Source organism: Mesocricetus auratus, unplaced genomic scaffold (genome assembly GCF_017639785.1).
Source record: "Mesocricetus auratus isolate SY011 unplaced genomic scaffold, BCM_Maur_2.0 Super-Scaffold_6730, whole genome shotgun sequence".
NCBI lineage: Eukaryota > Metazoa > Chordata > Mammalia > Rodentia > Cricetidae > Mesocricetus > Mesocricetus auratus.
Window position 1 is genome coordinate 91682632 of NW_024429184.1, and position 24191 is coordinate 91706822.

Here is a 24191-nt window from a genome sequence, read left to right on the forward strand (position 1 = left end):
AAGCAAAACCAAACTATTTGTTGCCTAAAAGTTAGGGGAGAAGTCTACAGGGCTATGGAGTCTACTCATTCCCAGTGCAGACTCAGAGATCTATTTTTCCTCTACATGGGACAGGCATTGTCACATTTAGTCCCACAGCTGTGCTACTGTGTTGCCCTGCCTGCTTCTGAATGTCACCAAGTACAGTGTCTCCTGCCACCCTGTCCTAGTTAGAATCTCTGATACAGCCACTGAGTAGGGTCACAAGGCCACTGACTTGCTCTGCCCATCAAGCCAGAAGGAGCCGTAAATACTTCAGAGGTACATGTTTCTGAGCCAACAGAAGCCATCTGAAGTATCTAAGGGGAGAGGCAACCATGCAGAAGCAGTAGTTCAAGTCATGCCTCTTAGAGAACACAAGATGGGTGTGACTTGGCCTGTGTGAGTATGAATGTGGCTGGGAAATAAGGCAATAGCCACATCTCATTCTAGGAGTGCTTATCTTTTATTAATTTATGAAACTAACAAATCTTTGTTTAGCAGAAAGTCTCCCAATACCTTAGCCACAAACCCATAATTCAGTCCGTTTCCATTGACCTTGAACTGTTAAAACCCAATTTCCCAGAATTCCAAATAAAATTATTCACCAAAGCAGCAGTTCCCACTGCATGCAGCATTGCTAATTTTATCCTTGGCATAAACTTTGTGAGGAGGGAATCCCCCGGGGAGAGAGCCAGCAGCAGCTTCTGTTGAGATGTTAGGAAACGCTCATGGACCTCTAGGCTTTATTTCTTTTTGACAAGTGACTTTCTGACTGTGGCCATAATGCTTTTCCTATGCTTGCTAAAATTTCAGTGTTGTTTTCAACAGGTTCATATCACAGCTGTGACCTGTCCAAGACCTTCCATTTGTCCCAAGGTCTTGTTAGGTTTGGGCTATTACTGTTTGTTCACTTTTCATTTCCACCTTGCCTCGGATTTGGCTTTTCTTACTCTTCCTTTTTATCCCTTCTGGGTGATCTTCTCCATTGCTCCAAAACCATTCAGAGGAGTTCGCTTTTGGTGGCTTTGCTGTTTCGCTCTGTTCTTCTGTGAGCGCAATAACGGTCTTTGGCCTCTATGTTCCTTTACAAACTAGTGTTTTGAGGGTTCCCCAGGAACTCAGAAAGATATGCACAGGTTCCCTGGAAATGACAATTTTTCCTGAAAGTGTGTGTGTGTGTGCGTGTGCATGTGCGTGCATGCATGCGTGTGTGTGTGTGTGTGTGTGTGTGTGTGTGTGTGTGTGTGTGTGTGTGTGTGTAGGAGATTGTGGGGGTGAGTGAAGCAACTCAGGAGCCAATGTAGCTTTAAACTTTGGGAGTCTGAACCTGAGTGTTTTTTTAAAGGCATATTTAAATACAGAACAATCTGATGAAAACTACTCTTGTGATGATTAACTTAACTCAGTCCCACACACACAACAAAGCATATCCAAATCTCCTGAGGAGCAAAGTAAGCTAAATACAGAGCAGATGTGATTACACTGAAGCTCTTTGTAAAGTACGTGTGATGCTTTCCATGAAGATATGTCCTATAGATGGAATGAGAAAAGCAAGTTTACCAGAAGGGTCTGGAGGAGAGTTCAGCACTGGGAAATCGCCAGCTGCACAGCTTGCACACAGGTCACCAGGCTAGAAACCACATCTACTCCAGCCTTCTGGGTGGAAAATAGGCTCTTCATTCCTTCTCCTGTAGGGACAAGCCTTTGTGCTCAGCATTCCATCCCAGGTTCCTCTAGTACCTGTCTGCAGCACCAAGACCTCTGTGTCTCCTACATCTTAATTTTTTTAAAGAAAAAATTGTGGCTCTAATAGAGGCCAAGGTTGAATGCATTGCCTGCATGGCTAGCGTAGCTATCATATGCAAGCATAAGGAACAGAAAATGTGTCAACTGTTATATGAACATATTTTAAATGTCCAAATTCTGAGATATAAGTAATATCTGTTTGTCAAATGGCATTAGATTTTAACCCTCAAGGACTAATCCCCTTTGGAAATCTTTAGGATAATGAATACCTGTAGATCCGGAGTAATATGCTAATGCTAACTGCCAGTTATTATCAGCACAAAACAAATAACCAACCATGCTAATGCTACCTGCCAGTTATTATCAATGCAAAACAAATAATCCACCTGCATTTTACCTAATAACACCATGATTTCCATAGTCTCTAGTGCCGCCCTATTCTTTCCTCTGACAATTAAAATGTCAGTGAGGTTTTCGGTCATAAGCTACTGTTTTATTCCTTTAGCAGTATCAATTATATTTTTATAGCTTATTATTCATTAGTTGTAATTAACTTCGGTGCAGATTTTGATATCATTCACCTGCAACTTCAAAATTCAGATGAAAACTAGAAGGTCTATCCTTATTTTTGGTGGCAAATCTGACCGGACCCAAACTCACCCGCTTGTTTAGGGGAGACTGTTTCAGCGAACGTGGATATTCTCTCCACGTGGCTGAGAGAGTGAACAATAACCTGCTCTCTACCTCCCATACTACATCATATGCATAGCACACGCCTTTGGATATGTCAGAAGTATACCTTATGACATACTCTAGCTCTTAGAAATCTGAACATAGAAATTGTGTTATCTTCAGCTCCCTCCCTTCCAGTGGCTCCCACCCAATAGGAAAGAGTTTCCCCAGAGAACAGCTTTCAAACTGTTTTTTTTTTACTATGACTACTCCCAAGAAGTACAGTCTGTGTCTTGATCTATTACAACACATGTTTAATTTCAGTGTTTTCAAAAATACATAATTACAAGGACCTGAGTTTGGATCTCTAGTCATGTCATGGAAGCTGGGTGCAGCAGTACATATCTGTCACCCCAGTGCTGGTGGTGTAGTGTGCAGAGACAGGTGAATCCTGAAAGCTTATTTGCCAGGGAGTGTAGCTGAACTGCAAGCTCTGAGTTAAATGAAAGACCCTGGCTCAAAAAAATAAGGTGTAGCATGATAGCATGATATAGGAAACATTTGATGCTGCCCCCTGACCACTTGCACAAACACTACACTACGCACACACACACACACACACACACACACACACATTTCCTGTGCCTTTTAAGCATATGCCTCCCACTCAGCCTCTCCTGCTCTGGAAAAACAATTGTCTTCCTCCACGCTGTCAGTGCAGGGCATGCCAAAGTTTTTGTGATACAGCGGACATTCACGCAGATTTGTTCAGTTAATTCAGCAGGAATCAGGTTCAGTTTGAGGTCTTATATTCTAGAGTCCATGTTGATTACTTTGTTATTGCTATATTCGAGTCACGCACAAAGACTTTTAGTTTTACTGGGTCAGTGTTTATGAGAGGAATATATGCCCTTCTCTGCTGTTGCCCCTCACTGTGTATCTCAACAAAATTAAATTCATCTTTCCCAAGATGGTCAAGGCACCAGTCGAAGAAAAGGGGGATAACTGAGATGACTGTGAGTTTATTACTAGTGTGGTTGAACAATTGATATTTCTTATTATTAATTTCTTTTTCAGTATTTTGTTTTATGTGTAAAGATGTTTAGCCTGAGCCTGTGTCTGTGTACCTTGTGCATGCCTGGTATGCACAGAGGTCAGAAGAAGGAAGCAGGTCCCCTGGAACTGAGTTGCAGGAGGTTATGAACCACCATGTGGGTTCTGGGAATCAAACCCAGGTCCTCTGGAGGAACAGCACCATCTCTCCATCCCTAAGACTGATATTTTTGGTTACCATCAAGAATGCCCTTACAAGCCTCCATCCTATGGTCCCAGCATCTTCACCAGTTAGACAGTGTAGTCACTGACAAAAGATGTCAAAGGGTCAAAGGGCCTCCAGGGAGGGGACAGTTCAGAGGTGACAAGATTAGCTGGAGGAAATAGATATGGAGGGAGTCCTGGGGTAGGGCCTGAGATGCTAGAGAGAGCTATGGGTTGATGATGCGGGACGCAGGGCGTGGTTCAGGATCTCAGCAAGAGAGACACAGGGCCAAGGGAATGAGCGACACTGCTGTTGCTTCCGGATTGTGTTTCTTTCTTTCCTGTTTGGATTTGTCAGCAGCAGTAGTGTGCTGGTCAGTGTGCAGTCACTGGTCACACATGGAAACATACTCGCTTTGCAATGTTAGCCAGTCCCCACGATGTGCTGTCCTCACAGGGTTCATATGAAACTGACAGTGGTCTAGGACAGTGTTCTCAGGGGCCATTGAGACAGTAAGCACTGGTGCTGGGTAGCTCCAGTACACTCCAGATGAGCAGAGGTCACATAAACACACAAGTGGCAGTGCCCTGAGGCCTGCATCTTCCTCTCCACTGCTATGAAGCTCTTGATCCAGGCAAAGGCACCAGTTCCTTTGAACAGTCTCTTCCTAAATGACTCCTGACAATCCAGCAGCACACTGATGTGAGAATGAAGTGCCTTTACGGTGGAATTGTGACAGTGAGCTAAGAGGGCTGCAATGTTAAAGTAACATTGTAGCTTTACAGGATACAAATCCATGAACAAATGGTGGAGGCACAATCCATTCCCGTGATGATTAGAGCCCTGGGCTTGGCTGTTTTCTCAGTAGGAGAAAAGGGCTTGGTTTCAATTTCACAGAAATGAAGCAATCGTTGTTTTTCATAAATGAATCATTAATTACAGAAGCTCTTGACTTGAATACTGAAAGAAGTTTTAAATCTAATTTAAGAATTTCTCCCATTCACATCAAATACATTATTCTGCTACATGTGGCTTGGCTATCTGAAGGAGAAATGAATATTAAATTAAAAATATCTGTGTGTGTGTGTGTATGTGTGTGTGTGTGCGCACGCGCGCAGGAGAAGGAATCAGCTTTTTAAGTGTTTATAATTAGATAGGCATTTATTTCGTTGCTCTTTATGTCACCGAAAGCCACTCAGTGGTGACACATACCATACAGAGTCCTATTTAAGGTAAACAATGGGACACTAGCAATTCATAGTATGTGAACTTTAGAAACCGCCAGAAAACTACGTGAAAGCAATTTGACAGCTCTCATTTGTTTAATGGATGGTCATGTGGTGTTTTAATTGAGTTACCGCAATTCACTTGCAGTTGACCTTTCTGCTAACTGTACAAGAGGGTTTGCTCCCCTGAGAAGAGCTGCATGGAATAGAATTGATCTTTGTGGGGTTTTTATCTATGCTGACAATGGGATCCAGGGCATAGCACAGTGTTCAGTAAGTCTTCTACAGTGAGCCACAGCCCCAGCCTGGTTACCCTTCACCATCTCTGTAGATGCCCCTAGCTGGGTGCTGAAATGCCTCCTTTTGTCTGTCCTGTTCCTGTCTGCATTTCCTTTCTTCTTCATTTTGGATTTTCATAGTCAAAAGAACATTTTAGAGTTGAGAAGACCTTAAAAAGTCATTTTATGAGATAAGAAAATAAAGCCCATGACCACTACCCATCTTGTCTTTTCTCTGGGTGTGGACAGGAGAGTGGATCTGATTAAAGAGTCAGTCAGATCAAACACCATCATGGGTATTAGGCTATAAGTTGGTCCTCAACCTTCCAAGTCAAAGTAGCCAACTTCATGTCTTCCAGATGTGGTCTACACAGGAAATTCGCAGAAGTAGAACTAACATAGTATATTAAAGACAGGCCTTTAAAAAACAACTTAGATGAGGGTCTCACTATGTAGTCCTAACAGCCCTATATATCATTGTGTAGATCAGGTTGGCCACAAATTCACAGAGATCCCACTGTCTCTGCCTCCAGAGTGTTTGGACTGAAGGCATGCATTGCCACACAGAACCTGAAGATGGGCTTTTCTATCCATCACAGATCGTAACGGACTTAAGAGCCTAGAATAGTCCTTTGTCACTGAGTCTAGCCCATTTTGTCATGGATGTCTAAACATTCTGCATTTTGTACACCTGCTATACTTGTTTTGACCACCATTTTATTTGTGAGCCAGATTCGTAGATGTAGACCTTGGCCTCCTATACATTTCATTCACTGATGGTTTTACAGTACATTTTCTGAACATGCCATAATTTAATCTGCCCTACTGTTTATGATGATTAGTCTCAACTGGCAGCTTTTTAAAATTCCTTTTTCAGAGGCATAATTCTCTATGAAGAGATGAGATCACTGTGATCCTAAAAAGATTGGAAAGGAAATACTTTGCTACTTAAGATGGACTAGTCATTTTCATATGTGAAATGGGTCATTGGCATCTACTCTGGAAAAAGCATGATTTAAGCTAGCATATTCTTGACAAATGCACATTAATCTCACTGATTTATATAAATAGCATATCAGTAAACATATGCGGGTTATATGGGAATACTAAATAGTTTACATAGGAGACTGAACTTCCAAGAATTTGAATATGCACAAGCATCCAATGAACATGGAACAGTCTCCTGTGCCTATCAAGGGATAACTGCTTGAATCACATCTATATTATGCAAAATGTGCAAATCTGTCGGCCTACCTTTTGCTTCATGTCTCTGATCAAACTTTTTTCTGGCAAATGTCTTCAAAGACCTAACCTGCCTTTGAAAACTCCACTTTTAATGACTCCACTGAACATCGCACTTGCTCCATTGACACAGTGTCTTGGCTTCTCTGCCTGTAACTCACCGATTCTCCTCTTGCATCCCTAACCATTTCATTAGTTCTCCTAACATACTTGTTTCCTTGACATTTTGGTGATCAAAGTACAGCAGGATGTGTTCCTAGTGTGTGACATACCTGCATAGTGATAGGAGTATGTTCCTTTTTATCATCCATTCCACTGGAAGGACTGATCAGGCCTGTGGCATGTGCCAAACAGTATGGCAAGTCTGTCAGTGGCTGTTGACCTCAGTAGTTTTTAAAGAACAGTGTGGGCTTTTCTAGACACATGTTAGCTGAAGCATATGCTGGCCAGCTGAGCTGGCATCTCAGTATGCCAAATTCTAGTCCTGTAGTCACTGCCCTTGGACATACCCCAAGGTCATAGCATCTGGATGGCCCTCCCAGACAGATAATTCCTCCTCTTCCAACTGAAGCTCCTATTCCTCTTATCTACAGCCTCTCTGTTTCTGAATCTCAGTTATGACCATACATGTGTAAGCATGAAATGTATCAAATACCAGTTCACATTGCTGTCTCAAACTATAAGACTTCACTTCAGTGAAAAGGAGTTTTATATTTTATAAAACCAAATAGAGTTATTTGATACATCTTTGTTTTTCTGAAGTCATGACCTAGAATCTCATTTCACTGAAATGTGATAAGGAAGGCAAGTGGTATGATGTCTTTGGCACAGAAAGAGAGTGAGGGATTGTGGGAATTTGCAAGGCAGTTCCCTCTTGTCAGGCTTGGGCTTGACCCCAAATCTTCTTCTCCTCAGCTGAACATCATTTCTCTAAATTAAAAAAATATAAACACACTAGATCAACCTTTCTTGGAGCAATGTGGAAGACAAAAATCGGTTAAGCACAAAAATAATCACAAGATTTTGGAATAGAAGATCCTTGAAGTATTTTGTCTTTCCATTTTCCCTCTGGCTTTGACTTATATTTACATTATACTGTCTTCTAGCAGTTTCTACATGTTGGTTTTAAGTTGCTCCATCCAGATGACTAACAGAGACATGCTAGTGCACATGTGTAGCGTTAGTGTGATTTATTCACATGCTTGGAGTGGTCCATTTGGCTTGATTGCACCTCCAGAGCTCCTCTGTTCTTTGTGGCTCCAAAATCCTCAGGAAGCTTTGGGATCTGCCTACATCTCAGAAGATTTTGGAAGATTCTGAAGACAGTGCAGAGCCTTCTGGTAACCATTAGGCAGAAACAAGCATCTCTGATTTTAAATCACTAAGAAGAGCGAAGTATGCAATACAATGTGTAACCATACAGATGTGAGATAACTTCCTCCCATCTTCTTCCCTCCATAGCTTGAAGGGAGCTGATGCTGGCAACGGCATCAGGGTATTTGTGCCTGACGTCGGGATGTTCATTGCAAGCTTAACAATCTGGCTGGTCTGCAGAAACATTGTTAAGAAACCAGACACGGAAGAAGTAGCCCAATTTAATTCTGATTGTGAAAACGAAGAATTGGTAAGTGTGACTATTTGCGTCTTTCTCCTTCCATCCCCAGGGCCTTCCCTGTGTGCCTGTATGGTGTCCGTATGTACAGTACGTGAGGCTCCTTGTGCATGAGGCACAAGTGAGCATTGTCACTGTACAGAGCAGCCTGGGTGACACTGCTAGGCAGACATACTAACACCCACACCTTGGTGATGAGGACACAGGTAATGGGCATGCGAGTGCCATCTTGTGTGATGGCCTCACAGCAGATTGGGAACAGCCTGCTTGTGCTTTAGATACCTCAGTTGCTTGTCTGGCCTCGCTGTACCCTAGGGTTCTATCAGGTGACCAACCCTAAAATGTCATCCCCAGCATTACAACCAACGTGCTCCACAGCTCGATATTGCAGAAGAGCTTGCGAAGCAATACACCATAACTTCTGAAGACAAAATGGTCCTAATTGCCCCACCACTGAACTTTCCAGCCTGTGCAGTTTCACCCTGAGGTGTGAGTGTGTAACTGTGCACCCTACCCTCCTCGTTCTTCTGTTAGGTCAGAATATTTGAGTCAAGCAATTTTACAGTGCTCCAGAGGGGGGAAATTTCACTTTGAAAAAGTAAGAGAATGTATGCAGTGAAGCTTCATACATGCAGAATACATGCAGTGAATGTATGAAGAAGCTTCAGGAGCACCTTCCTGTTAGATGAGGAGGTGTTACAGGTTGTGTTTCAGGTCGGTACATGCCACATGCTCAACTACACTCCCTCCTGACCCACCCCAGAGCACCAGAGCATGGCCCTGTCCTAGAGACTGCCCACTGTGCGAACACTGGCAACAATTTAAGAAGTAGTTAGCAGTTTTATATAAAAAGATAAAACTTTCAAAGAAAAAAACCACTCAGAAGTACTTGGTTTGGACACTTGACACTGTATCTACCAGATGATTCAGCCATAAGCTCTCGCAGGAAGTTTTGCATACATTAGAAACATTTACCCTGCATGCATTAGGACTTACATACATTAGGGAAATTCACCATGCATGTGTCAGGAGTTGCATATATTAGGAATATTCATCCTGTATGCATCAGGAGTTGCATACATTAGGGGCAGTCACCATGCACATGTCAGGAGTTGCATATATTAGGAATATTCATCATATATACATCAGGAGTTGCATACATTAGGGACAGTCACCATGCATGCATCAGGAGTTGCTATTTCTGTAGAATGAGGAACACTTGTAGCCATCATTGCAGGGCTGGGTTGTAGTTAAGGGGATGGTACCTCTGATAAGGAAGAGAGAATGGCGCAAGCACACGTATTAATTCTAAGGCCACACTTCCATCCTGGTCTCACCCCATTGTCAATCTTAGGCCTTTGACAACTCTGTCCTGCTTAAAATAGATTTGAAGAGATGTACAAGGCATATGTATATAATCCCTTTGTGGTTGACATCACAAACAGCTCTTATTCTGGTGTTTGGGCATACTACATGTATCAGTTATTAGGGGGTCCTTTTCTATTTCAGTTGAATTTGTTTGGGGCTAATTCAAATATTAGTGCTCTTTATTGCAGCACATTCCAGTCTAGTGGGTAGGCCAGGGGAAGGGTGCTGAGTGAATCCTGGAGGGTTCACCATCAGGGACTTCTGTCTTGACAGTCTGGAGTCGGCCTGAAAGGAATTGGAACACATAGCCAGAGTAAGCAGAGAAATTCATTTCACTTCTGAAGGGCCCTGCATACTTCCTGTTACTTCCAGATCTTGGCTTTTGCACGCTAGAATGTTTAGTTATGAATAGTGAATAGTGTTTGCTGGCATTGTTTTTTCTTTATTTTTCTCGGTGGAGAGATGGCAAGATTAAGCCTCTGGTGCCAGGGAGAATTCCTTTTCAAACACAGTCCTGTTTCCTAGAAGCAGTTAGGGCTTTCTTCATCCACTGATGATATTTGCTATTTAGAAACATTGTCTTAGAGGTCCTCCTCCTCACATTCAGGGAAGACTCCCTGGGTGGGGAGGTCTAAGGTCTTGTTTGTGTGTTCATTTTTGTTTAGAAGCATATCTGCTAATCATCCCTGGGAGAAAGATTTTTATCATGAAATCTTAAAAAAATAAGAATTTGCAACATGTAAAGCAAATTGTACAGGAAAGCTTATGTATGCACTGAGACAGCACATGACATCACTAAAACACACCCACCTGCTTATTTCTGCACTTACAACTGTTTCTATGTATTTCATAAGGTTTGAGACCTTGCTTTTAAGAAAGTAATATTTTCAAATAATGCTCTGGCAGAAGCATTATTCAAATAGAAAGTGCAATCATAATTTGGTCTGTGCAAAGAGGAATAGTTAATACATAAAATGTATAAAATATAAATGAATGTTCCAGTTAGGCATGTGTGGTGGTGCACACCAGTAATCCCAGCACTTGAGAGCAGGAGGTGGGAGGATCAGGAAGGAGCTCAAGGCCAGCCTCAGCTACTTGAGAACTTGTCTCAAAAAGAAAGGAAAAAACAGGAATGAAGGAAGGAAGGAAGGAGGGAAGGAAAGAAAGAAGGAAAGAAGGAAGGAGTTACATCCCAGTAAGAGCTGTTGAAAATTGAGACTGTATCTCTCAACTCCCACTAATGTGTTTTGTAAATTCATCCCTAAGCTCAAAACCTGCATTTTTGTCTTCGACACCCATCATTCCTTCTATCACCCATCATTCCTCAGGCTCCCGAGACAGAGGGTTTCGGTAGACAGAATGTTCACCTGAGCTGTGCCTTCACCAGAGGCTGTGACATTTGGATCATACTTTTTTTCTAGAGTAAAAACAAAGCATGGGAGAAATCAATCATTTTCCTCACACCTTCTAATTAGACACTTGGCATTTGCTCATTTCTAACCTGAGATTTAATCCCAAGTCACTGGCTTTAAATTTCCTAGCAGACATTTGCCACATGGAACTGTTCAGAGTGGCAAGAATTTGGGCAGCTGCCCAGGCACCTGCAAACCTTGCAACCAGTGACTTGTAGAGAGAGAAATGTCCTGTCTGTGACTGACCCAGACACACAATGCTGCCACTCCTGGTGGTACAGCAGGAGACTCTCTTCACAGCTCCTGAAGGTCACATTCAGGAATTTGGAAACTCCCAGTCCTCTGAGCTTCAGAGTGTGGCATGCTCATGTGGAAACTTGAACAGAGTGGTCCAGAGCATAAGACAGCGGGAGCCAAGCACCCAGGGGAGACTTGGGTCATAACTGGTTGCACAGACTTGGGTCTTTCTGTTCTTATGGCTTTGACCCATGGTGGGATGGATCTAGATGTAAGCAGTCTGTCTTGAACGATTGCTCTGTTGAGGCTGAAGAAGAATATGCCTGTCCCAAAGTCATGTTCTCCTATCACATCCTTTACTGTGTGCCAGCATACCATAGTAATATTATCTAACAAGCATTGACCTTTGTTTTCTGCTTTGCTCCTCAATAATTGGTTCTCTTTCTAATCGTATCCACTTGTTGTCTCAGGCAGTGAATCCTCTTTTCTCTCATATCCTCAGGATGTTATATTCTAATTTTATAAAGTTTGTCCAGCTGATTCCCCCCACCTCCCCCCACACACAACTACTGAGTATCTCATAGCAGGTTCTCTTCTGTACTCCATACCCTGCATAACACTGGACATGGTAACAGGGTGCTTGATAGAAAATAGGAATGGATGGATGGGTGGATGGGTGGAGGCACCGAGGATGGGGAGGTCTCTCTCTCTCTCTCTCTCTCTCTCTCTCTCTCTCTCTCTCTCTCTCTCTCTCTCTGTGTGTGTGTGTGTGTGTGTGTGTGTGTGTGTGTGTGTGTGTGTGTGTGTTTATAGATGGGGAATAAAGGAAAACTGTTGGTTTCAGAGCACATCCAGTCCTGCTTGACCTTGTGACACAGTCATAACTAAGACTAAAAATTGTTTACTTGGTTTGCATTTTAGACCACATGTTTTTATATGTGTTCCAAAAAGGAATCATGTATTCTGTAAGTGCTGCTTTTGCTGTCATCTCTCAGTGCCCTGGGGTTTGCATTTAGAGCTATGCTTAGCAGATCCCAAGGAGAGGAAATAGGCAAGACAGTCAGTAATATTAATAATGCCTGACACCAAAGATAGACTGAGTGGTTCTTATGGTGTATGTGTGGCAGGATGCCTGTCTACATACCTAATGACTGATTTGGTTTTATGGTGATTTAGTAAGTGATTTCTTAAAGAAAATCTTAAAGGAAAATTCCTTTAAAATAAATGGCCAATCTGATTTTAGTCCATCACCGTTGTCCATTTCTCTTTCAAATAATGTTAGGTAATTCTTAAAGACCATTGCCTTCTCTAACTTGGTAGTTTAACCTGGAACTCTTTCTCTCCAAGTGTCAGAAATTTCCCCAGAGGTATTGAGTCTCAGGAGCAGAAATATCTGTAGATTGCCACAGATCCTCTGCTACCTGACTGGCCCCTGTCCTGGACCTGAGTTGTCCTCCTGTCTTTAGTAAACTACCACAGCTCTTTGGAGAGGGTTGCAAGAAGCATCTGCACCCACTTTCCAAATGAGATAGGAGACTTACCAAGTGACGAAATAATGTTCCCAAAGCAAGGCCAGTGACAGAATAAAATGTTCTGTGTGTAAAGTGTCGCCACTTTAGACTGATGTAGCACAGTGATGGCACACCAGCCACTCCCCCACCCCACCCCCGCCATCACAGGGGAGATTATTCGTCCTCTACGATGAGTCACAGCACTCTCCCCTCCTGCCTGTGGACTCTTCTGTGAGATGAACCCATTTTGTTAAGATAAATTGTTAACTTTAAAAAGTAAATAATGCATAAACAAGGGTGACACTTTGGAAAATGTTCCCTTGGACTCTCAGACCTTTTGGCTTACTCCATGTGACTTTGATAGACACCCATGGAGATGCTGTCGAAAGCTTGCTTTTTACCACGGAGAGGATGAAGGGGTTCCGTTGCAGAAGAAGTTCCAGTTTAGCACTGTAGAACACCCCTGCCTGTGGCCTCCAAGCAGCCAGGAGATGGAGCCAAAGATGGCTTTCGAGAACTGATATGAGGGAACCTTTGATGTTTCCTGCCAGGAATTTGCAGATTCTCACTCAGTGAGTCTGGGCCGGAGCCTGGAGAGCTCTTGGCCTGATGGTTCCCAGATAGTCTCCAGTTTTATGCCCTTAGATGGAATCATATGGTGTTGAGGGTAAGAAAGATGAAAACTCAGGTCCTATCAAAAGTAGTTCTATGTCTTTGTCAAAATCGATGGGAAAGGACAGCCTGTGAGACATGCCACCTCAGGTTCAGAAACCAGATGTCCTGGAAGGAGACTGTGTCCACAGCACTGAAAGATACACTCTAACATGTTGCATCTACATCTAAAATCAGTAACTTTTTCCATTTAGGAGTACTGTTATACTTTATTTGGAACTTACATATAATATTTGTGGTTATTTATGGGGTACAATGTGGTGTTTCAACATATGGATAAGTTGTAGAATGATCAAACGATACAGTTGATACATCTATTACTATGACTACTTCTTGTGTTGAGGACAGTTCAATTCCTCCTTTAACTATTTTAAAATAATTATTAGTTAATAATATAGAACTTCTGATGTTCCGTAGATCACCTTAGCTATTTTAAAATAATTATCAGTTCATGCTATAGACACTCTGGTGTGCCATAGATCACCAAAGAACATTCTTGCAAAGCAGAACCTTCACCCTCTGGCCAGGGACTTCCCTGCATCTGCCCACCTGGCCGACCTCTGGCAACTGATGTTCTCACTCTCCACTCTGAAGTTTGACTTTTAGAATCCATAAGCAAGTGATATCATGTCATGTTGGTCTTTCTTGACTGACATGTTCCATGGAGCACAATGTCCTGGAAGTCCATCCCAGCTGTTACAGGGGACAAGGACTTCCCATCAAAATCAACATCTTTTAAAGAGACAGAGTAAAGGGCATAAAAGTCTAAATAAGTTTATGTTGGACAAAAGTAATAATTCTATGACAGATTTTATTGAATATTATACACTGCTAAAGGTTCACCTAGTATTTGAATCCTGAGGTGGCTCAAGGATCACAGGAGTTAAATCGGTGTTTCCTGCTGCTCCTTGTTTGCTTCAGGACAGAGTTCAGGTCATGTTCCTATAAGGTGCCAGATTTCTCCAGCAAACAAGGCTGCTTGTTAGTAAATACAATTCTCTACTCCTGCCAAACCCCAGTGTTCATAGGTCAGCAGAGGAATCTTCATTAGGGGGGAAGGGCCTGTCTATTAATATGCCACTTAAGGTGACTAGTGGCCGTGCTGACCCTAACTGAAAGAATAGGACATTGGGGTTCACAGCCAGGGACCCACCCTCTATCAGCTTGGTGAGCGTGAAGCACATTTGCCTCTGAGGACCTCAGAGAAGCTGATGTAGAAACACTAGGGAATCTAGAGCCACAAAGTGCCACTCTTAAACCTCCCATGCCCTTTCCTGTCTCTGAGAGGTCAAGAGAAGGCATGTGTGTGAGCTCACCAAGGCTTGCAAGCAGACTGCTCTGATTTAATCAACATCTTAGCCATTCTCTAATGGAATAATGAATCATCTATCATGCAAGTTATGGATGTGTTTCTTCCTGTTACTCAGGAGGTCCCTACCATGTTTTCACTTCTCCGAGTGTAGTGAGATTTTTGTTATACTTCCTTCCAGTGGCGGTGGTGGTGGCGGTGGTACTGGTGGTGGTGGTGGTGGTGGTTAAGGAATTGCTTGCTTGGTGTCAGGAGGGAAGCTGCTTTTCTGGGATCAGCAGAGATGGCATCTTCTTGAAGCTGCCCATGATGGATTCTGCTTGTAGAGTGATGAAGTTAGAGCAAGGGCTAGCATGAGAGCCAGACCTGCTGGGGTAGGGAAGAGGTCCCATAGCCCACAAGGAAAAGAGATAAAGAGAACCTGGGGATTCTGATACCTGACCTGTTCTCTGTATGGCATGCGCCTAGGCAAGCCATATGGATATGAGTGGAAAGGCAGGCCTAGGTAAACAGTATCTGAAAGCCATCTCTGAATTGTTCCTAGGGAATCCTTCAGCTGGATGCCAATGACCCCAGATTGACCCTCTGAGTTCCCACTTTGGCTTCAAACTTGAGCTAGCTCCCTGCTTCGTATCTTGGAGCTGAACTTGAAAATGAGGGAGGGTGGCCTGGAGAACACTTGCTTTCTTCCTAGCTGTACCTTCTCCTCACTAAAGATAAACATACTAGGTTGCCTCTCACTCTCCCCATCCCTCCCCTCGCACCTCACATTTACCAGCAAGTTCTGTGGCCTTGGTCATGGACATCCACTCATGCAACAAGACAAACTCAAAGTCAACTTTATCCCTTACACCTTCTAAGTTCTGTGCTTTTATTCCTAGGCAACCACTGGAATTATACTGTAAAACACACTGTGCCCTACTCCTTATTTAGAAAGACAGGGTAGAGGACAAAGTCCAGTTAGGGCCCACTAAAGACGAATTGTGTATGGAGAAGCAGAATAGAGTCTGGCTAAATCTTACTAAGAGCTCTTCCTTGGGAGGCAAATACAGGTGGGAGGGATATGCTATTATAAGATTACACAGAGGGTGAATTAGTTTGTCGGGGTGGGGTGTGAGAGGAAAGACATGAGCACCTTGTGATGTGAGGTCCAAAAGAGAGCGACTGTTTGAGCAGATGGTGAAGAGTGGGTGTGTCACCAGCAGGCTGCCCTTATCTGGGGAATCCCATGCAGGTTGCAGACCTTCAGTCTGTGAATTAGAATGCAGGGTCACCTGCTGAGAAAGAGAAGGGAAGGGAAGAGGCCTTGGCCTGGAGACATGTGCTTCCTGTCACTCTCCTTCCCGGCACAGAGACAGCCTGTGAATGGTTCTTCCCTCTGCCCAGGATATTCTTTCCTGGGACTTCCACATGGCTGGCGACTCTGTGACTTTTAGATCTTAGTCTAAATGTCGCCTCTTCAGAGAGGGTCTCCCTGACCTCAGAATCTCCCATAGCCACCCCCTTCAGTCACAGCTGCAACCCACTTGAACTCTCTGAAGAGCCCTTGTTATGGGAGGTTTAGCTTGCTCATTGATTTACTGACTTCTGCATCAGGCTCTTACTAGAACTCTCAGACACACTGGGTCCTGTGTGGATAACGCATGCTATTGAATAAAGGCAAGCTCCTCTTTCTGCCCCAGGAAAAATAGAAACACACTCATCTACTGGCCACCATGAGAGGTCTCAAGATGCCCAAATTCGCACTTGTTGAAGTCTCTTTTGTAAAAGCTGCATAGTGTGTGCTCAGGACCCGTGCACATCTTGCCAAGCAAATGTCAGTGCTTCGCAGATAGGTGTTCAAAGGATAGTGGCAAGAGAAAAGACTGCACATTCCACATAGCCTCAATATTTTCAGATGTTACTAATCTGGCTGTTGGATCTGCAGATGCAGAACCCATGTAGGTATGCCATGATGAACTGCAAAGACCACCGTTTACACATAGTCAGCTAAGGATTAAATCCTGCTGGGGAGAGGGGTGCATATGTTTGTGTGTATGCATATGTATAAGTACATACGTGTGTGTGCATATCTGTATTGATATATACATAGGTGTGCATGGGTATGTACCTAAATGTATAAGTGCATATGTGTGCATGTAGGCATATACATGGTTGATTGGGAGGTGTACATGTATGTATGCAGGTATATACATGTGTGTTCATGGGTATGTGTATGCATGTGTGTTGTTGGATCAGGTTAGGCAGAGTGGTACCTCCCAACCTTTTTTACTAAACAGCTAACTCAGAGTCCCTTATGGTCTGCCTTCTCCTTGCTAACAAAATGTCTTTGAATCCTCCAAGCCACCCAGAATGTCCTTCCCTTGGCACCAGCCCTCCAAGTCCCATCTTCCTCAGTGAATTCAGACCCCCATGAATAAGTGCTGTGAGTGTCTGAGCTGAGCCTCTCAAGAAAGAACCTGTGGTGGGAAGAACAGAGAATCCAGACTTCACTGTCTTCCCAGATGTGTAGCCCAGGCTGAGAGTCTCTTTGGCCCCCAGTCAGATGCTCCAATCATCCAAGTCAAATTCATGCAGTCTGTCAGCTTAGGGACAAATGCAGTATCCCTCATCTTGGACAGACCCTTTTTGTCTTTGGGGATACCTTATATGTATGATTTTTTAAATATCCCAACCCCTTAAAGAATGATTCTAGTGAGGAAAAAATCCTTATTTAGACTTTAAAAACAGTCTACCCCCTTACATTCTCAGTTAAAAATAATGCCTGGATATTTGTATTTTTCTGTTGTCTGCTTCTCCCTCTATCCCTAAAGATTTAATACCAAGGCAATGAATTCTGTAAGATCCAGTTTCCACAGAAGCCTGTTAAAGGACCTGACAGGAAGCCACAGCACAGTTGGCCAAACATCCCCAGACCACTGTGCTTGTCCAGAAATCCTGTGATGACCAACAAAGATAAACTTAAGAAAGAAGAGAGAGAGACGCCAGTGCTCTGATCATCACCCATCCTCACTTCTTCCCTAGTTTGCTTCTGTGGTTCTATAAAACCAGTCAGCAGCAGAGCAGACTAGGGTTGAAAAAAAAGCCAATCGAGAGAGACCATGGCAAAGATTGTTAATGACCCTGGCAGTTTTCTTCTGCCTGTAAAAGAATGGGTGTAGTCAGGGAACCTGGGACAGAGCATATGTAGGAAGCATGCCACTGGGACCCCAAGGCTGGGGACATTACCCATGTACTCCTTCAGGGAAAATCGGAGTGGTTTGGACTCGCTACCAAGAGACCTGGGGGGTGGCGATTTTACTGATTTGGGATGCCGATGCCAGTGACTGACCCTGACTTAACCACAGACTAGGAACCGTGGGTTCACAGAAGTTTGGGCTGCTACGTTCTCTACTTTTCATTTCCTTAGGCTAGAGGAGAAAAGATGGATTCGGAGGAGGCACTGATCTATGAGGAGGACTTAGATGGAGAAGAAGGCATGGAAGGTGAGCTGGAAGAAAGCACAAAATTGAAAATGTTCCGCAGGCTCGCCTCCGTTGCCTCCAAGCTTAAGGAGTTCATCGGCAACATGATAACCACGGCAGGCAAGGTCGTGGTGACCATCCTGCTGGGCTCCTCAGGTGAGTGCGTCCCACAGTGGCTTCCCACTGAGACAGTCACAGACCAGGATGTACACAGTGAATGGCAGGATTAAAGGGAAAGAAAGAAAGGAAGGAAGGAAGAAGGAAAGAAAGGAAGGAAGGAAGAAAGAAAGAAATGAAGGAAGGAAGAAAGAAAGAAAGAAAGAAAGAAAGAAAGAAAGAAAGAAAGAAAGAAAGGAAGGAAGGAAGAAAGAACAGTGCATAAAGAACAATGCATTAATTCATTCCAGGGCCTCAGCATATCACCATGACCCTTGTAAAACCTCAGCCTCATTGCTCTTGTCCATTTCCTGTCCTGAAGCTTTCAAAAAGACTGCTAATCTCTGTCAAATCATCTTTTCCAGATCTAAGTGGGCTCACTTTATATGTTTAGATTAAAACAGTTCCTGGGAACTGAACTCTGATCTGTTGGCAATTAGTTATTTGAGTGTGCACAGGGCCAACCCTATCTTTACATCATGGACTATTTGAAATCTTAATTTAACTCTCCAGGATATACAGTTTTTCTTCCCAAGTGAGATTGCAATCTCCCTCCAAAGACAGTAACTTCCTTTAAATGTTGGCCACATTCTGCTTATTCCATAATAATGTCATCTAATGCTATCTCAACCTTTGCACTCCTTCCTTCCCACTGCCTACCACACTGGGAACTTAAGTGGACTCACTCAAACTAAAATTGCAAAGGTGAAATAACTTCCTTTTAGTAGGAAAAAAAAAGAGGGAAGTAGAATTTTTCTGCAAATAAAACCCAATATTTTAACCAGAAGTCTGTTCAAACTCCCTGATAAAGTCACTTTATGCTACATATAGATGAGTTGCATTATCAGGTAGAAGAAAATTGGAATGAAACTATAGCATCCACAATATATAATATTTTTTATAAATCTTGACTGGAAAAAAAGGTCCCATACTGTGGTCACACGGACAGGCCTGGTTAAGCTCAGTGGATCGTAAAGCAAAATCAAGGTCCTGAAGAATTAGCTTAGTGTTTAGAAGTCTTTGCTGCTCTTCCAGAGGGACCCAAGTTAGGTCCCTAGCATCAGCATCGGGTGGAGGTGGCTCACAACTGATGGCAAGCAAACGTCCAGTCCTTGTCATGGTTGCGTTTTGTTTTCCTCCTCAGGCATGATGCTGCCGTCCTTGACTTCAGCTGTGTACTTCTTTGTATTTCTGGGCCTGTGTACCTGGTGGTCCTGGTGCCGAACTTTTGACCCCTTGCTGTTCGGCTGCCTCTGTGTCCTACTAGCCATCTTCACGGCCGGGCACCTGATCGGGCTCTATCTGTACCAGTTCCAGTTCTTCCAAGAAGCCGTTCCGCCCAATGACTACTATGCAAGGTAGGAGAAGCTGCCAGTGTGTAAGAAGAAGGCCGCATTCCCTCCTTCCTTCGCTGACCCTCCCAGCCTTCCCAGTGCCTTGTTAATCTGCCAGTTGGGGCATTAAGCAAGGATTTGGCACAGCAGGGAAGCAGTCTAGTCCTGTAGTTTTTATTGAGAACACAGTCTAGGAGGAAAGGGAAGGTATTCTGGGATGAAAGTGCTGCTGGCATCGGGACAGTAGGGAGCAGTTAGGAGAGACATGTGGTCTGAGCAGAGGACACCAAAACATTTTACAGCATCTAGCCAGATAGAGCTCTCACAGGCCAAACACACAATGACAAACTGAGCATTGGAAACAGTAGCAAACTGAGAGTTGAAACATGGAAAACGAAAAGTACTGGAGTCCAGGATTTTAGAGAACATGAAATATGTTAACTATTTGCCTGAATTGATCATGGTTATTATGCCAAGTCTTTACTGTGCAAATGGGAATCAAAGAACTTCCAATTTATATTAACTTTTGGGGTAAAATTCTAGGCCATTCACAGTTGAAAGGGGAAGAAGCACCACCCTACAGAACAGTGGCAGCTGATGAAAAGAAAAGATATGAAAGGAGTTGAAAGTTAATCATTCCAAATGAAGTGTTTGAGTCTGGCCATAGCCTGTGTTTTTTCCTGATGTGTTGTAGGGATGAAGACATCTGTGCTGTTGCTTCACTGATGTCACTAGTGTTGCACAGGGAAACAATTTACAGAGTGTTTGATACCTTCATCAATGGACCAGTATTTATATCCCAAACACAAGGAAACCTCGGTGCCATGCATGCTTGAGGCACACAGGGTCATGGTGTCCAACAATTAGACCTGACCTCCAAACCACAAACTATGTGAAGTTCAGAAATAATTCAAATTGCCCCAGATGAAAACAGTCAGAAAAAAATCAGAATGTGTTTTTTTCAAAAATCAGTTTAATTTTGTTAAAAATAATAATATTTTGAGTTTGGCAAGAACAAAGCTAGTTTAAAGGAGAAATGCACACCTAAACACATGTGCAGGACATCTCTATGTTAAGCCGACAGCAAGTCCCTCAAAGATACTGGGGCTAAGTTAGGGACACTGTGGCTACTGGATATTAGGGAAATGTGGTTCATTTCTTAAATGTATTACTAATTTCTTTATTTGTAAGTATGGGACTGTCATTATTCTAGTAGCAACACTAGGGTGAAGTGTTGTGATGAAATTCGAATGTCACAAATTTTCTGTTTTGATGGTTTATTAACAAAAATGACAGATAATGGGAAAAAGACACAGGGAGTAGACAGTATTGTTTGCATGCTCAGTATGGAGTTATCTATTGCCTTGTATATCAAAAGTTCACAATTCACAGTTATAGAAAGAAAAGGGAACACAAAAGTGATTCAAGAACATGAGTGGGAACAGCCAAACTTCCTGTCTCTGCTACACCCCTTGAAAGTAGCTCAGTGTTCTTCTCTCATTGAGGTGCGAGGAACCTGACTTGAAAAAGACCATGGATAATATGACCATCTCAGCAACAGAGGCCTGCAGCCCAGTGTGGTTGCCACATGGCGGTAATTATGAAGAAGAATGTATAGACCCATTGATTCATATATAAAGAAAATGCTAGTTTGTGTCCCTACAGAAGTAACACATACTATCAATCCTAATTCCATTTACATTCAGTTAAAACAGAGTTGGTAACACACACACATCATGAATGCACGCACACACACACATACTCACAGGCATACTCACAAGCATGCACTCCAGTAATGACAAACCCAATTGGCTCAACTGATGGTATTAACCTATAAACTTAAGAACTGTAATTCAGTTTAATAAGAGAAGCATGCAATATAGACACATTAAAACTTAGGAGTTTCTTTAATGGGGCATATTGCATAATATTTGTTTTGGGTGAGAGTGAATAAATGCTAAACTTTAGTACAGACATTAGCAGCGAGCTAAATGAATCCTTCAGTTTCTTTTAGGCATTTAACTTTTTGGTTTATTGAACATATATAAAATTACTCTGTACTGTTGAAAGGGTGGGCTTTTTAGGGGATGACTTAATTGGAAATGTAAACATCCTATCCGGGGCAGCTGCTTTCCTTCCTGCTCCTTTAGGTTCTTTTCTGCCATCTGGTGGAAAATAGAGATTGCTTACGACTGAAGACACATCCATGTCCCCGGCAACTTTTCTGTCTGTAAAGGGTTAGTTTGTGTTTTATGGATCATAAATTCTGTCACAGGTATATGAAGAAGTTGTCCTATGGTGAAACAGTCAAGACTAGATGTAAAGAACCAATAGGGCCATGTCCTAGCAAAACTTTGTGTCCGGACACTGAAATTTCAGTTTTGTATTTTTTAAATAAAATTTTTATTTAACTTTCTACATATGTTACTTCCAATTCCCTCTCCCTCCCCCCTCCCCCAGTCCGCAACCCCCCACTCTATCCCCTCTCCACTCACCAGGGAGGGTAAGGCCTTCCATGAGGGATTTTCAGAGTCTGTTGTATCATCCCTGGCAGGGCCTAGGTCCTCCCCACCATGTGTCCAGGCTGAGAGAGCATGCGTCCATGTGGAATGGGCTCCCAAAGTCCATTTGTATGCCAGGAATAAATACTGATCTACTCTCAAGGTTCATAGATTGCTGAGGCCTCCTCTCTGACACCCAGCTAAAGGGGGGTGGGTCTGGATCAGTCCCAGTTTTATATTATTTTAATGTTGCTTAAAATATATATTTTTTTAGTTTCTCCAACAACTTAAAATGTATAAACCACATTAAACAACACATGAAGCATAACGGGTGGTAGATTAGACTTGGTCCATGGACCACGGTTTGCTATTCTGTGGCAAATATAGCAGTAGTGTCCCAGGGTACCGTATTACTTGTTTAAACTACCACAGAATTAAAATTATGCTTTATTACAGATACTTTGTAGATAGGTCTGTTACTCTCAGCTCTTAGAGCAACTAGCCAGCACAACTTATGTTGCTCATGAGTACATGAGAAGGACAAAGCATGACAACAGTAAACTCCCTTGAAGTAGTGTTTGTTTCCAACTTGGTGATCATGAGATGTGACATAGTTTTCTTTGGATATTGATATTTAGGAAATTAGTTTTTCCCTAAGAATCATTCCAATACATTGTTGTTAACTCTAAACTTATAAGATCTAAGTAGAGGAAATCAAACTAGAGACTAACAAGGATGGATGGGTGGATGGATAGATGGATGGATAGATGGATGGACAGACAGATATCATCTTGCATAGGCATTGCCACTGTTTTTTTATAACTACTGAGACTCATACTCTTGTATACACATTCCAAATAAGTTGATCCTGGAATCCAAAAGCAGTTCTTGCCTTCTTTTAAGTTTTCAAGTAGACAGTCTGGTAGCAATCACTTTTATTTTCAGAAAAAAAATAATTCAAGTTTTTATTGTGGTATGATACATAACTCTGTTGGTGATTATTTGAAAAAATAAAACACATAGCAAACTAAGCACTTTCTGAAATGGAATTTTAACTCTCCAAATTAAATTCTGCTGATTTTTTTGGCCTGTATCTTTCAGTATTCTTCATGTGCATATAAATAGAGTTAAAAAGCAAACTTTAAATCTTGTCCATATGTTTTATAGCATACCATACTTATTGCTTGTTGTTTTCCTGGTTAGGTAACATCCTCCTAAAATGGACTTTTTGTAGGCTGCAACATGCTTGGCTGCACAGCTGTTTATGTCCTGGTCCATCCCTGAGTTTTGATCATGAGGGTTGTTCCTCATTTTTGCTGTCATAAATGATGCTGTGGTGAACATCACATAGCCTTTACTCAAAGCCAGATGAATGGTGAACAACTGCAACCCTGGTTCTCTTGGTTGTGAAAAAGCCTTCGCAGAATTATAGAGTGGTAGATACTGCTAGAAAGTCCAGAACTTCCCATCGTCTTGGGCCAGAACTATGTTAACCTGCAGAACTATGATGCTCTCACCGTGCATTTATGGTGTGGAAATCCATGCCTCTGTGTAACACAGCTTGGAGATTCTGTTTCTCTTTAGGTCACCCCAACATTTATCCCAGTGCTCCCAAGACATCTCTGGATTCGTTCTAGGTTCATCCTGCTTATGGTAGAAATTCCCATTTCTTTTACCCAATAGAAAATATAGAAGAGATGGTTGGAATGTGTGGGAGAGAACAGGGTTGCTGTGGACATTTGATGCTCAGTTAAGAGAAAGGTAGAGCTCACTTTCATGTGTGCACACAGTGGTGGTGTGACCAAAGAAAAGTTCACTATTTGTCAGTGATTAATGTATTTATAATGTGCAAAATAATGCTTAAAATGTATCATCTTAACAGAGTCTAAAATGATATAGAATGTTTACAACGAACTGTTAATAGTAGGGAGTCACAGTAGACCTGTTAGCCTGGCTACAGAAATTTCCTATGAAAATGCAGAAGCTCATAAATGACACATCAGCAGAGACCTTCTCTGTGAGATGAGGCAACAATGGAAGAACTAAAGCTCCAAGTGTGCAGGCAGTGTGCAGAAATGCCCCAGCCTCTCCAGGTGACCACACCACCAACCTTAGGAATCTGGGAGTGCAGGACCACTTCTCTCCAGTGGGGTGCAGGAAGGCATGGAAGGC

General features: G+C 42.7%; 1 protein-coding gene across 3 annotated transcripts in view; it reads left to right on the forward strand.

The window, feature by feature from the left end:
* The window catches only part of Piezo2 (piezo type mechanosensitive ion channel component 2), a 342822-nt gene that overhangs the window by 194297 nt on the left and 124334 nt on the right, over nt 1–24191 (forward strand). For all 3 annotated transcript variants that reach the window (XM_040741718.1, XM_040741719.1, XM_040741717.1), the window contains exons 5-7: nt 7905–8067; nt 17974–18184; nt 19329–19542. In XM_040741718.1, coding sequence (XP_040597652.1) covers nt 7905–8067; nt 17974–18184; nt 19329–19542 — 588 coding nt within the window. The remainder of the gene's footprint in view (nt 1–7904; nt 8068–17973; nt 18185–19328; nt 19543–24191) is intronic.